The sequence below is a fragment of the Papilio polytes genome, unplaced genomic scaffold (genome assembly GCF_000836215.1).
Source record: "Papilio polytes unplaced genomic scaffold, Ppol_1.0 DF821956.1, whole genome shotgun sequence".
Classification (NCBI taxonomy): Eukaryota; Metazoa; Arthropoda; class Insecta; order Lepidoptera; family Papilionidae; genus Papilio; species Papilio polytes.
The window spans coordinates 2,522,620-2,537,283 of record NW_013527248.1 but is presented as its reverse complement, the minus strand read 5'-3'; the positions used below and the strand labels follow the sequence as shown (position 1 = coordinate 2,537,283).

The 14,664-nt window shown below is 33.1% G+C and overlaps 1 protein-coding gene across 2 annotated transcripts in view; it reads left to right on the top strand.

The window, feature by feature from the left end:
* LOC106107570 (fibronectin type III domain-containing protein 5) overlaps positions 1-14,391 on the top strand; it is a 50,148-nt gene extending 35,757 nt beyond the window's left edge. Inside the window, exons 2-9 of one of the 2 annotated variants that reach the window (XM_013288451.1) lie at positions 3,279-3,389; positions 3,631-3,763; positions 4,945-5,084; positions 6,915-7,003; positions 7,339-7,476; positions 8,792-8,869; positions 12,159-12,346; positions 12,514-14,391. In XM_013288451.1, the coding sequence (XP_013143905.1) occupies positions 3,314-3,389; positions 3,631-3,763; positions 4,945-5,084; positions 6,915-7,003; positions 7,339-7,476; positions 8,792-8,869; positions 12,159-12,346; positions 12,514-12,727 (1,056 nt within the window). In that variant the 5' untranslated portion in view covers positions 3,279-3,313 and the 3' untranslated portion in view covers positions 12,728-14,391. Of the gene's footprint in view, positions 1-3,278; positions 3,390-3,630; positions 3,764-4,938; positions 5,085-6,914; positions 7,004-7,338; positions 7,477-8,791; positions 8,870-12,158; positions 12,347-12,513 lie in introns of both variants that reach the window. The other variant, XM_013288450.1, reaches the window with a different exon arrangement.
* Positions 14,392-14,664: the final 273 nt, after the last annotated feature.

Sequence of the window (14,664 nt, the reverse complement as noted above, 5' to 3'; positions counted from 1 at the left end):
CAGTTTAAGCTACAATATCTAACATATCTAACATCCATCCATCTAAGCTTTTGCATTTATAATATTAGTAAGATTTTATTTTATAAAGTAAATCTATGTTAATTAAAAATCTCGTAAAGTCAATACAAATTCTATAATTGAAAAAGTAATTGGTGTTCAGTAGCCACGTATTGATTGAGGGACAAAAATTCAATTTGTCCTTCCGAGCTATTCGTCCCACGGTATTGAAGCAGTCCCAGGTTTTCTATTGTGTTTCTCTCGTTCAAATGAATTCGTAAATTTACTTGGCTATCATGTTTTTTAACAGAAAATTCTTGTAATTTAACACAAAAGCATGTTTTCATTTCAAATTAATTAAATAAAATGATTGATTTGAATAGGAATTATAAAATTTAATACTTGATAACCTTTTTTAATAGAAAAGCAAGAATGACAATGACATTAGTTCTTTCTTTTAAAAAAATATTCTTTTTAATCATAAACATGCCCCCAGGCGGTGCAGGTAAGGTTTTACCTTAAAATTATCATAAAATTATCTGTCTCCCGAAATTCCGTGCACGCGGAATTAAAAGCAAACTTAATTAGTCTCTCTTATAATCTTACAGACTATGTTCTAAAGCTATGCTAAATTTTATAGAGATCCGTTCAGCAGTTTAGGCTACAAACTCTTAAAACATTCATCCGTCCATCCAAACTTTCACATCTATACTAATATTATAAAGAGGAAGGAGGACGAAAAACGAAAACCCAGTTCGCCGACCTTACGGGAGTAGGATAAGGTAGAGGAGATGATGATGATGATGATGATGATGATGATGATGATGAAATATTATAAAGAGGAAAGATCTGTATTTCTAAATTGTTGTACATATTGAAATAACTTAAAAATTATTTGGGCGATTTCAAAAATTCTTTCACCATTAAAAAGCTGCTTTTACTGAGAAACAAAGGCTATTTTTTATTCCACGTGGATAAGTCACGAGCAACAGCTAGTTTATAATATATAGAAATATAGTAAGATTAAATTAAACATTTTATTCATTAGCTCTTTTGTATCAAATTCACGTTGTTACTTTATTCAAATCGTAACAATTTTATTTAGCAACAAACTCGTTATTGTAAGTCTAGACAGAATTAGAATGTAGATGTCGTCTGGTTCATAACAATATGTCTTGTTATACTAAACCGCTTTATTTGTTTAATTTATGAACTACGTTTGAGATTTTTATTTGATAAGGAAAATCTCTACATTACTGATTAAAATGATCAAAGAAATTTTCTTTATGCTGTCGTGCAAACTGTTTATATTTCATTTTTTTTATGAAGTTAACTTTGAACCTTGTGATGAATAAGATCGTGACATACCTGAAACTATCGCACAAATGTTTAGTTTCGATTTTTCCTTTGAGCGCACATTACTCGACTTTTAGTTTCACAACTAATTAGTTTAGACACAGACTAATTAGTTTAACAGTGGTGGAGCCCGCTTTAACATCTTCGCACGAATGGGTCGGCTCGGCCGGTGTAATACCACGACCACACAGAAGACAGGCGTGAAGTGCAAGCAATTCGATCGTCTGATGAGTTTGCTGCCGGAAGACCTATTAAGTCCCTTTTCCGTTCCACCTTTTTCTAATAAGGAAAGGATTGGGTGGGAAAGTGGACTTGACGGAGGAGGAGACGCATAGAAAGGGTAAATATCCTCTTTATGCGCTTCTCCTTATTCGTCGATTTTGATGTCTATGGGCAGCGGTCACTTCGCCATTTTGACGGATTTAGGTGGCCGCATGCTCATTTGCCACCTTATTGTATAAAAAAATAGTTACAGTTGTGCGATAGTTTAGTTTCAGGTGTGCACACGCTCTTAAGAAAATATCAGAGGGTTTTTTCTTTATCTATATGAAGCATTTCCATTGTCTGTGATGTCTAGGTGTTTCGCATTGTCACCGTTTCGAAACTATGTCGCTCGGCGCGCTTTTAACTTGGCGTGATGGGGCCTCATGCATATTTGAAACGGTGCCTACCTATTGCGCCATTCTGAATGTTTTATTATTTTTAGGCTGGCTTGCAGAGTCACTGTGTGTTTAGTCCAACAGATCAGTGTCGATCGATTATAACGAAAATAGAAAAGTGGCACAAGGGTTATTTTTCTACTGACCTATATGTGCCTTTTGTAGCCTTTTGTTTTAGAGATTTTTAAAATATGCCCAACGAAAGTTATACTTAACATTCGTTACGTTCTTAAAAATAATAGCTACCGATTACAAAATTCCACGCTATTTATTAGTTTTTTGAAGTAAAAATCCTAATTTAAAATACATACATTAACTGTCTTGTGAAACTAATTTGTAGTGGATGTAATTTCCAGATCAATAAAGTAATAATTTATTAACAAAGGTACTGTCTATAAAAACTATGGTATATACTTATCTTATTAATGAATAAATTACGTCCATCAAAATTACTGGGTGTGAATTCCAGTAAATGTACCGCTAATGATACTTTTCTAAGAGTTAAGTCATTAAGTATAATAAGTTGATAAATCGATAGAAGACAATATGGAAAGTGTATTTTATCACAAAGTATGTTGAAACACGACACACGTAGACACGCATAGTAAAAGAATGTGTTTTTTAAGTGTTTCCAAAAGGTATGAAACTGGTCAACAATCAAAATGGTTTTTTTTCAAATTAATGAAATCTTATCGAGTAATTAGTAAGAAAAATTAACATTTGGAGACTAAAAGGGAAATAATTGTTTCTGAGTATGAAACTTTTTAAACAATTTCAGTTAAAAATACATTTCAGATTTGGTGTGTTTAACAACATGAATATTTAATGAAGCCGCTACATACAAGCCAAAGTTTCATAGAAATAAATTTTTAAATAAAATATGTCACACATTTCGTCTCGGCAGCTGTTCCGCTGGGATTAAACTGTTTGTGCAAACACAACTTCTGTCTTATATTTTCTTTCTTTTTGAGAATTTATTTTATTTACTTCTGTACGAGTTATTTAACCTCTGTCGAAATTTAATTCACAAAGAAAACTAAAAACATTTCGCTTTTAAAATAGACTATCTGTTGCTCAAGACTTCGTCCACGTGAAGTTATAAAAACATATTAATCACAAATAAATTACCTTTCTAATAGTAAAAGAATTTTTGAAATGGCCCAGTAGTTTTTAAGTTATTCCAACATGGTTTAAATTTCTGTTCACTTTGCTTTCGCTACTGTGTGCTACAAGCCTTAATATTATTAAAGCTATATTTTGTTTCAGAAGCAGCATGGCATGAGCGGGCGGGTGGGCGCGACATGCGGCGAGCGCCGCTCGCGCAGCCCGCCGCCGTCGCTCTTGCGCTCTTCATTCTTCTTCACTTCGTTAACGCTGGTTAGTTCTATTTTATTATGTAATGAACAAAAAACCCACATACCTAGGTTCTTGTCACCTCCGTGCCCTCATTCAACTCTCTGTGTGATCGGAACTATTAAGTTTCGTTCGCAGAATCAAACTATTCTGTCATTTCAGTCATGACTCCTTTCTTAATCAAGTCACCTTTTGTTTACCAACTTATTTCAGCTAAGCAGTATGTATTGTGGTCACAAATTTCTTTCAATTATTCGTTTCCTAGGATCAATGGGTCCTGGTGTACCAGAGAATATAACTGTCACCTTCTTGAACCCGACCACGGTGAGGGTATCGTGGTCGACCGCCGCGGATCTAGTTGAGAAGTATGACGTGACGTACAAACCGTCTGACGCAAGGTAAGTATATGTTTGCTCGTCAGTGAATGCCTTCACTGTTGTCCTGTCTTTCTTTGTCCTGTGCTCTTTTTGCTATCAGTAGTTTAGATGTGAAAGTGAAGTTGCATGAACCTGTCAATACGGGTAAATTTATATTTCTTTATAATTGAATCGATAAAAACAAATAGATAGCAAAATTTATTAGAAACAGTCGCATCTTAGATTATTCTGTGACTTGACACTCATTTTCTCATTCCGTTTTGTCATTTTTGCTGACGTTGAAGAAGTATAACTTCATAACAATGGCTTTATACCATTAGATACTAACAAAAATAGGAGAAGACATTTATAATCTAGAGAAGTAACTGTCGTAGTTAGCTTCTTAGTGAGATTGTTAAATGTCAATAATAAACTAGCAGCGACATGATTCTAATTTTTTGTAACTTCAGAATAAATCTCTCTCTAAGCAATAGCTTAGTAAAACATTTCAGACAGTTGTATCCTCGTAAAAGGACCTTTTAAGTCGAAAGTACTAACTAAAAAGGGATCTTTTTTAATTTTGAAGCAAGCTAAAGTTGATGTTGTTTATATCCCACATCCTATTGGGAGATCTGATATAAATGAACAAGATATCACGAAACTCATTTGAAAAGGTCAGCGTGTAATCATATTATGTAAAGGCAAGGGAATCGGGGTTATCTCATCGTATTGTACAAGCTCGAAATACAACAGAATTTATCTTAGAGAAAAAAGTGTGATATTTGCATAGATAGCTCCCTTTGTATATTAAACTTGAAGAATAATAATCATGTTTTTCCACTATACGTTTAAGAACAAAATTGCGCAAACATTTAGCTTATGTTTTACGCTCTAACAGCTGGTTTCCCTGCTATATTTAACCATTCCTTACAGTTATTGATAATTTCATGAAATGTGAAGTACGTCAATAAAGTATGACTCCGTTGAAACTTAAGTCAACCTTAAAGAATATCAAGGTAATGATGAAAAAATTGGAAATTTCAGTAATCCGGTAATAAATCCAGTAATAAATTTTTAATAGTAAACGTTTACCGAAATGATACGGTCGTTATTTCTATAAAATTGTCTACATTCTAATTCTCAATTTTCATACTTCATTCTTCCTCCTTCTTTAGCATGTTAATTAAAAACAACGAAATTGACTCATTGTCCGTTAGTTACAGAGTGGTATTGGAAGTGGCAGGTAACTCCGATGCAGTTATTCTGAGCGGATTGGAAGCCGATACACAGTATCAAGTGACTGTCGCCGCTTTGTGGGGCGGCCATAAGTACCGCAGCAGGCCTATTGTCTTCCGCACCCTGGGTAAGTAAAAAAAAAGACGCCAATAGATAACTTATAAACAAAGACATATAAGAAACATATAGACTAGACATAGCGAACAACATTTTTTCATTGGTAACTTCTTTGCACGGTCACATCTAAATGTCAAATTTGACTATCGGACACCAGGTAGCGCTAGTGAGAATATGTGAAAAATGTTTTAAATGTCAACTATGCTTCCTCTGTACATTTTTAGAATCTCTTTGCCTTTAAAGTAAATCATAGAGCAGTCGAAACTGACGCGTTGACCTCGTCTAATTTAAGTCCATAACTCTGCCTATCTCTCAGAGGCTACGGATTTGTAGTTTGATCACTTATCACGAGGAATTAGGAAATATGAAAGCGCTAGTTTTTGTTTAATTATATGGTGATAGTACCCGTTTAGGGAAGTTAACTAAAGTTTGCAAAATACAAGTACTTAAATGTTATGCAAATTCAGAAATAAATCTTAAGTGTAAAAGTGTTCAAATGAAAATTGTCGAGTCGTAAAAAAATTTACATCCCTAAGCGAGTAAAAGGGTAAGTCATTCACCCGGTTTAATATAGGATTCTGTCAAATTGAATTTGCTGTGACGTTGAAACAGTGATGTATGATGGTTCATATCCGAATCGATCTATAATCTGGTTAAATATACATTAGCACTAAGGAACTAATGGTGTTAAGTTTCGAGAAGCATTTGGCAACGCTCCAGATGCTTCGTTTGCTCAAACATTCGATCTTCCGGGCTTTATATGCTATTCCACACGCTGGCTAAGGGATTATTCTGATCAAATATCTATTTCACACAAATTGTGTACAATCACATATTTTGTACCATATTTGTAAAATCTAATTCTTACATAGGACAACAATTGTCGATGGATTTAATTTTTTTTTAATAACATACTAGGTCTATTTTTATAAAACTAGTAGCTGTTGCTTGTTTCACCCGCGTGTATTAAAAAATGCTTTTTAATGTTAAAAGATTTTTTGAAATCGGCCCAGTATTTTTTGAGTTATTTAAATACGTCAAAAATATAAATCTTCTTTATAATATTAGAGCATAGGATTTAAAAGTCACTTTTAAACGCTACTTTCAAACATTTAAATTTTTATCAACGTAACCGTAATTTCTTAACTTTTAAGTAAATCTGTTATTCAAATATGTAGTAGTTTTAGAAACATTTGTGTGTTTTGCTTCGTCTGGGAATAGAAATGAAGTTTCGTCGTAACAGTCGTTGGGTTGTTTGGGAATAGAATAATCATGCGACTCAAGTATTCGAGCAGCATGTTGACCGATTTCTAAAATTAGTGACGTGGCATTTAACTGTGGGTTTTGTTGTTGTTTTGTTTCATTAACTAACGGTCTCATAATATTGAATAATTCAACTGTTAATTCATGTTTACGTAATCGTACTGTTTGAAAATGTTTATTTACATTTGTGAAAGGTTATAACGCTATCGGCTTTATGTTATGTTTTGATATATGAAATGCCAGAAATATGATGAGCTAAATACTGATTCTATTTTTTCTTAAAATTAACCTATAAAATACACCATCGACTTGCTCTAATTCTTACGTAGGATCGACACAGTGCTTAATCTTATCCTTTGAAATTACTAACAAGAAATACCTTCTATAATATCACGGTAATTTTTAAGTTATAAATACATTTTCATTTCTTCATATTTCTATCAACTGAAAGCAACATTATAGGTTATAAAAAAATATCTCATCATGTATCGGCTGCCGTCGTTAATCCAGCTATAAACGATAATGGAGTTTCGATTAAGTGCATAAGTAAATAATTCCGTGTTTTATTACTGTCCAGAGCCGCCTCGGACTTCGCCGCAGGAGGGGGGGCCGGCGACGCCTCGCTCCTCCGTCTCCCCGCCCGACCCTTCGCCTACCTTCCCCACGGTATAGTATTTTAAACTAATTACATGATATAGAATCTTCTATTCTATTCTATTCTATTTCATTGTTGTCCGTCACATATTTTGTATGGAAATTATGATATTGAACAATGGAAACAAACATCCGAATTTCTATATTAAAAATTATTTTCATCCCATACTTTTATTGACTTTAGTCCCTGAAGTTTTCAGATGCATCCTAGAAAAGGATCCATCCTTGAATAGGTTTTAAATTCAAATCTACATACGTTATGTCAATGCAACATAGCCAGGAGTCACATAATCTTTGACGTGGTTTAATCTATTCGATAATGTATTAAATAAGTGTTTTTAATTTAGATCCGTGGCGTGGAAATCGGCATCGTAGTGTTAGTGCTGATCGTATGGATAGGGGCGATAGCGCTGTTCTTCAATAGATGGGGAAAGATTCGAATGTTACTACCATATCAACCTGATTACAAACAGGAACAATTAAAGGTAATTAAATCAATTTATTTATTTTAAATCTTATCTTACTTCTTCCTATCACACTAATATTACAAATGCGAAAGTTTAAATGGATGGATGGATGTACATATGTAGAGTTAGTAGCCTAAACAGCTGAACGAATTTCGATGAAATTTGGTATAGATGTAGAGGATAGTCCGAAAGAACATATAGGCTACTCAATTTTTTTTTTAATTCCACGTGGACGGAGTCGTGGGTGAAAGCTAGTAATATTATATGGATGGATGGATGGATATTAGTTAGTGTTTGTAGCCTTAAAGACTTAACGGATTTCGGTGAAATTTAGCATAGACGTAGAGATTATTCTGGAAGAACATATAGGCTATTGACTTTTGTTGTTTTTTATTACACGCGAACGGAGTCGCGGGCGAAAGCTAGTATTTACATAATTCTTATGTGTGTATTTGAGAGTTCTGGTATGATTTAGATTTACATCCTAGCAATATTAGGTGATATAAAACTATATAATAGATATCAAGTTCGGATCCGCTGGCATCCATAATTTTAATCACAATGTTTTGTTATTTGGAAATAATTGAATTGAAAATGTATTTAACGATTGGACGAACAATACAATTAAACCACACAATTGAGTAACGTAATATGTTAGGTTGTTTAAAATAGTTATGTCCAATGAGGTTTTCAATTAACAGGTGGAAGAGTGCACTTCCCATGTATCAACGCCGTTGTAAAACATGGTGTGTTATAACCTCCAAGTAATTTTAGACAACCGCTTTAAATTTTGCTCTTGTCCTGTATAGTTCTTACCTTATCAATTAGAGATATAGCTAGTTCAGACTGCTAACTCATTTAAGTAAGCTATTATGTAGCTAAAATAGCAGTTTGTTGTAAATAATCCAATTCTCTCATATTTAGAATGTTTGTTTCTGATCATAGTTTAAAATTATCTGATTGATTATTATTTGGATTAGTTATCACGCATTCATTTGCTTTAATAGGCTTATCAAATTTGCAAGAATTTATGATACATACCCTTCTCCTATTAAGTTTGGTATAAGCAGAATTGGTAGTGACTTCTATTATATTAGTAAGAAAGAATGGATCTGTTATCATTTTTGTAAATGTCAAAATATTGGTACTATTACTTTTCATAAGTTATTCTGAAATTTGGAGTACAATAAACAAATAGAATGTACATAGAAGGAATGCGATGTTAAATTTTTTATTTGAAGATAAAATTTTCGGAATGAATTACTTTCTTTAATCGATTTAAATCTTAAGTTGATGATTCTTGATTTCTTTTTATTTATCTTGTAATTTGTAGGTGCCAGGAAGTAGTGCGTTGGCCGCAGCAGCTGCTGGCGGTACTTGTGGAGGACATTCCGCACCATCTGCCTGCTCGGTAACTATACACTGCAAAACTTGTATGACGTCATCAGCTTTTCCTTAAGTTCTCTTTTTCTTCTTTTGTATTCAATCTGTTTTTGTGGTTTACTTTTAATTGTTTTGTTCTCTTATTTTACCACATACTTCTCTCTTAATGTACATATTTCTAAATTCTTGACAAATATTTTTCTATTTCTTTTATTATTTCTCTTTGTGTAACTTAAAATAAAAACACACCCAACAACTAAGTATATAGAAGAAGTAAATTAGAAGTTGAGGTTTTCATATTCTCTTGTAGTTTAAAATATATTTTACCCGTTATCTTAATGAAAGCCGTTTCAAAAGAGCTATTGCCTCGGAAAATGTTAGTCGGTAAATACCTCTTGATCAGATAAAGTTGTAAGATTAATGTTTGCCAAGCAATAGGGAAGATTTATTCAATTGTATTTTCTGACGTTTGAAGGTCAAAGGCAGTCGCGGCTTGCGAGTGCTTGCGATATTTAAAGCTTTGCTAATGTGATTTCTAACTGCAATGCACCATAGTTACAACACCAAGGTCGCTTAAATCCTGCGGCGTGTTGCAGTGGGAAATTAACACTAAATCAGAAACCTATGCGCTAATTTCAAACCTTACACTTATCCCAAAATATCGATAGTTTGTCTTTTACAGTTAACAGTTTGTTTAGAACTGCTATATTAAAAACTTTTATAGAGTTTTTTGTCCTTGATGCTTTAAAAACCTACCCGTATGTATGAAAATGTACAACAAATCCCATACCATAATTACGAACATTAAATTGAAAATAACGTGAGAAAGACGTCAAGGACTTTTATCATGCGGGTGTTTTATAGACTCATGCTTTCTTTATCATTGTCTTCGTTTAAATTTAAGACGCATTATAAAGGTAGAAGAAACTTAACAAGTCTTACTGAAAACAATCACATGCCAATGAAGTTAATTTTATTTAATTCAAAAGTCTGTCGAAGCTGCTGCGCATCTCAACTACATTTTTCTAAATAATAGAGCAACATTCCATTTTTTGATGCAAAATGTCGCATTAAAAAGGTTCATGAATTTATACGTGCAACTTTGTGATTTTTATGACAAAATGCACTTTAATATTTAAAAAATATATTCTATAAATGGAAGCTAGCATGCACGGAAATGCATGCTTAACATGCAAGACGAGTATTTAATTTATTGCCTTAGTCATAGGTTGCACAATAATTTCTTTTATGTTATTTTTAAGCTGATATTATAAATTTACAATAATGTTTGTATATTAAACAACGTGAGATTTATGAAAATAATCTCATTAGCGACTTTAAGGCAAATATTGAATCGACAAATGTTATCATTTCCATCCGATAACTTATAAAAACATCAGTTAAATCTTTGTACAAAGCCCTTTGTTTTTATATTTACTTGTAGAGAATCGTACACTTATTAGTTTTAATAGTATTCCATAAGAAGTATATATATTTACGTAGAAATGTAAATTTACGTTAAACGAGGAGTAAAAGTGTCAGTTTATCTTGTGATATATTCAGATTTCCTTCAAATAGGTTGTTACAAAGACAGCTTGTCATCTTGATGTCCAATCTGAGGGTAAACTATTGACGCGTTTGATTGAATGTCTAAAGATTTATTTCGTCATACAGGACCTATCGTTCCCAAATAGTTATGACATTATTGTACCAAAAATATAATTTACTTGGTCGCAAACGTCCGAAGACAGTAACATCCTTGAAATGTAGATTTCAAAATTAAATTTCGTTCAATGGAAGTAATAAAATATAATGGATATTTGAAGAATATCAATTTGTGTTACAATCCAAATTATAATTAACTTATATAATTTACAGGTGTCCTAAAGCCGGTTTATTTAAAAACATCTTAGATTGGTTGACAAATTATAAGGTACCGATTCCTTTGTTTGTGTCACTAAATCGGTTTGGTGCAGGACGTATGCTGTCTTCTGGATCGTTGCTTCCAATACCCGAGACGGAGCGCCCGCGACTGCGGCTGTCAGTTTGCCTTGCTCCACGCGGCGCCAGATGAACAAAATCAGAGCAGCTAGCGGAGTCCAGCCCGCGCTAGATCGCGGGCTTGCCCCCACTGCCAATGCCGCTGTGCCGGTTGCGACCACCAAGTAAGCTGTGGCAGCAGTGGCACGCTTACTAGTGTGTTACTAGCCTTACGTATCACGCTAGTGTGTTACCTTGTATCACACTGTTGTGTTACTAGCCTAACGTCACACGTATTTGAAACACGCACGCAAATGACACGGTTTTAATGCACAGGCAGTTCACTAAATGTAAATATCATTCACATTGTAGATGGGTCTTGTATGAAATGTGTTTGGACTCATCTTTCATAATTGGCACGTTTTTAATTTTTTTTCAAACTTAAAAAAAAATCTGCAATTAATAATAGTTGAAATATCAAACGGAAAAAAACGACAAAGATTTTATTTTTTAAATTCATGAATCTTTGGTATTTAGACGAATTAATTATAATAAATAAGTGTAGGTTCTCTACAAGTCTTGTCTTAAGCCGTCGTAAACTATCAGCGAAATCGGTACGAAATGAAATTACTATAATACGATTTATAAATGCCAATTAACTACAGTAAACTATTCGTCATAATATAAAACAGAGAGTCTAATTTAATTTGTCACTAAAAAAGCGTATTCAAATTGCAATTCTAAGGGCACCAACCTTGACCTTGACATGGTTTATTTCTCGTAATTTTAATATACTAATGCTTACTTCACTTAATGCTTCAGTTTTTCAAGCACCATCATTTCATGGCAAAAAAAATAACACCAAACACTAAAGAAATTTAGTTTTGTTTTAAAAATCAAAATTATGTTTTTTTATTTTTATTAATTCCGAACTTATAAGCAATCTGTTTTTAACGTCATTTCAAAAGATAACCTTTTACTTGTACATTTCATTTTGGTTTTTTGATAGCACCAGGTATTGAAATAAACCATATTATTAGCTATTTCAAAGTTTATTGTCATAAGCTGGTAATATAATTTTAAGTCGTCAATGTTACAAATGATTTCATAGGGATTACTGGAGATGCAGTGTATTAGGTGGAATCATATCAAATTGCGTAGTCAAAGGTCAATTTATGTTTCTACGGAAGATTTTGGTTTCATATTCCTGGCGTGTAGGTCATCAAAAAGTTTTTTTTTTTTATATTTGTTAAGCTATCGCTTGACCACCTGAAGAAACTGATGATGCAGTCGAAAGAAGTTCTTAATCAAAAATTTAATTATTCGTTTTATTGCAGCATATGCGCTGGTCGCACACACACACGCAGAGCTTGGAGTGCGAGGAGCGGCTGTTGTCGCGCTGCAGTCGGCCGCGCGTCAACTCCGCCATCTTTGTGTCCGCGGAGCCAGCCGGCTTCGCTGGCTTCGACCCCGGCGAGTTCCTACGCAGACACGGCTCACAATCCAAATTGTGTCGGAAAGCAAGGTACGATATCTTATTTCAGCATTACTAAGATTGAGAAGTCAAAATGATTCATTGACTAGCGTCCGAAGGTGTGGTCTTTTGCTTTTTGGTCTATTCTCACATTGGTGAATATGATTAAAATTTGTAAAAACTTTTCTTCCGTATGTTGAACATAATCTTTATTATAGATCTGCTGATAACATACCTCTAACAACAATGAGTGACTCATCGGAAAGACTTTGCAAAGCCAAAGCGCCACGGGAAGAGACCATAAGCGAAGAAGGTAAATCTGACGACAGCGGCAGCATTGAGACCGTGAGACACTTCGGTCTGCCGATACTTTCGGTGTCTGGCCCTTCGCCCCCGGACGAAGATTACGATCAAATTGATGAGTACCTGTAGCATTTCCATACCAGTTTCCAGTTAAAATACGTCCTGGAGAAGATGCGACCGCCTTGGCCATCTCCCATTCAGAGTCCAAAATCAGACGAAGAGCGACTCTAAATTGACGTTCTGGAAACTGAGGAATGACTTCTATCTTGTATCTGATTGTTTCATCAGTCTCAAACTACAACGATTTTCGCCTGAACTGTTTACTAAGTGTGTCTTGCTAAGGGACCATAGTGTTTAGTGTGTTTTTTTCGTGTCCTTACTCCTTTAGATGATTCGTAATATTATATTCCCTTATTCTCTATTGAGTGCTAAGCTATTAAGTGTAAGTGATTCAATATCTATATTATATTACACCTTATTAGTGTAAGTAAGAAGAGCACAAAATTCATTATTAAATTTTAACAGTGCCACTCCTATTGTTAGTTTATACACAATGGTGTCTATAAATATATTCTTATAAGCAATTTCTTGTAAAGTACATAATCTAGCTATGTAAATCTCCAATATCTTAGATAATTCAACAAATTCCTTTTGTAGAATGCAATGATTTAATCATTTTAATGTAGAAAAATAATCTTATTAATAATTACTATTAATTGTCGTAATTACGTCACATGTAATATCGATTTCTAGTAGGAGTTATGAGGAGTATTAAAGGTTGAATTTTGGTCCAATGAAATGTAATTGCACGAGGTGTCTAGAATTTAAGATTCTATTGAATTAATGGAGAAACATCGAGGATTGAAAAAGGTAGAAGTGATTAAAATTAATTTCTCTTTATGCAATCTAGTGAGTCTTGATTAGCGATAAATATTATATAAGTGTGTGGTGTTTTTTGGCGAATTTGTATGATTTTGAATATATAATTTTCTGTAGATTGACTAATAATATAACCAGTCAATTATGAGATCTTTAACTTGTAAATTACTGTACAGAATTACGCGTAGGATCGATTAAAAATGAGGCACTAATTTAGTGTCTATCTGAGTTATGAAACTGATTAATTATTAATTACGTTTGAAATTTATTATGTTGGTACTGGATTTGGGACCAGACGGTACGGCATGTAAATTGTTTATTTAATTAAAATCAGTAACCGTGGGTTTCAACTCACGGTATACAAAAACATATTGCGTTTAACTCCGATATTACAATGAGTACATGAGGGACAGCAATAAATGTTTGCACAATTGCTTTGACAGAAAACCACTATAAGGGTTTCAAACTTGAATAGTTTATATTCAAGTTATATGTGTCACCTCCGTTTATGGCCTTACAAATAGAAAAATTTGGAGATTTTTGGATCTGTCGCAACGTTTTGTTAGCGACTCATGGCATAGTTTGTGTTTTAATCTTATTAAACATTTATTTATGAAAACAAGCTTAAACTGCAATTCATCACTTCAGTAAATATGTAGTGTCCAGTTTTAGTTATGTTTTAATATAAATTGTAATTCCAAATGATAAACCAAAGAAGTAAGGAAAAATCAAATATCTTTTTTTAATTAGTTTAAGAATATTCCGTAACAAGTCACTGGGAGAAAACTTTACAGCGTTATCGCACTTAATATATGCCGATAAATATTTATAACCTTAAAAATAATCGATTTTACACGTAAGATTATTAATTCCCTCCATTATTATATAGACTCATTAACAGCATATTATTAAAATAGAACAGTGCATTATTATTTTATTTCTTATTACATGAAAATTATTAATCCATTAAAATGTAATAATTGTCCCAAGTTTAATGAAAATATCAGACATTTTTTTCGTGTCTTTTTTTAATCGACTGTAATTTCTATTTGTATTGCATTTAGTTTAATTGTAATCAATAGATATGTATTAGTTGTTTTAAAACAAATTTATAGATCGTATTAAAGTGTCTGTTATAAATTTCTGTTATCATAAATTTTAAAGTCATTAAATAAAAGTCTAGAAAA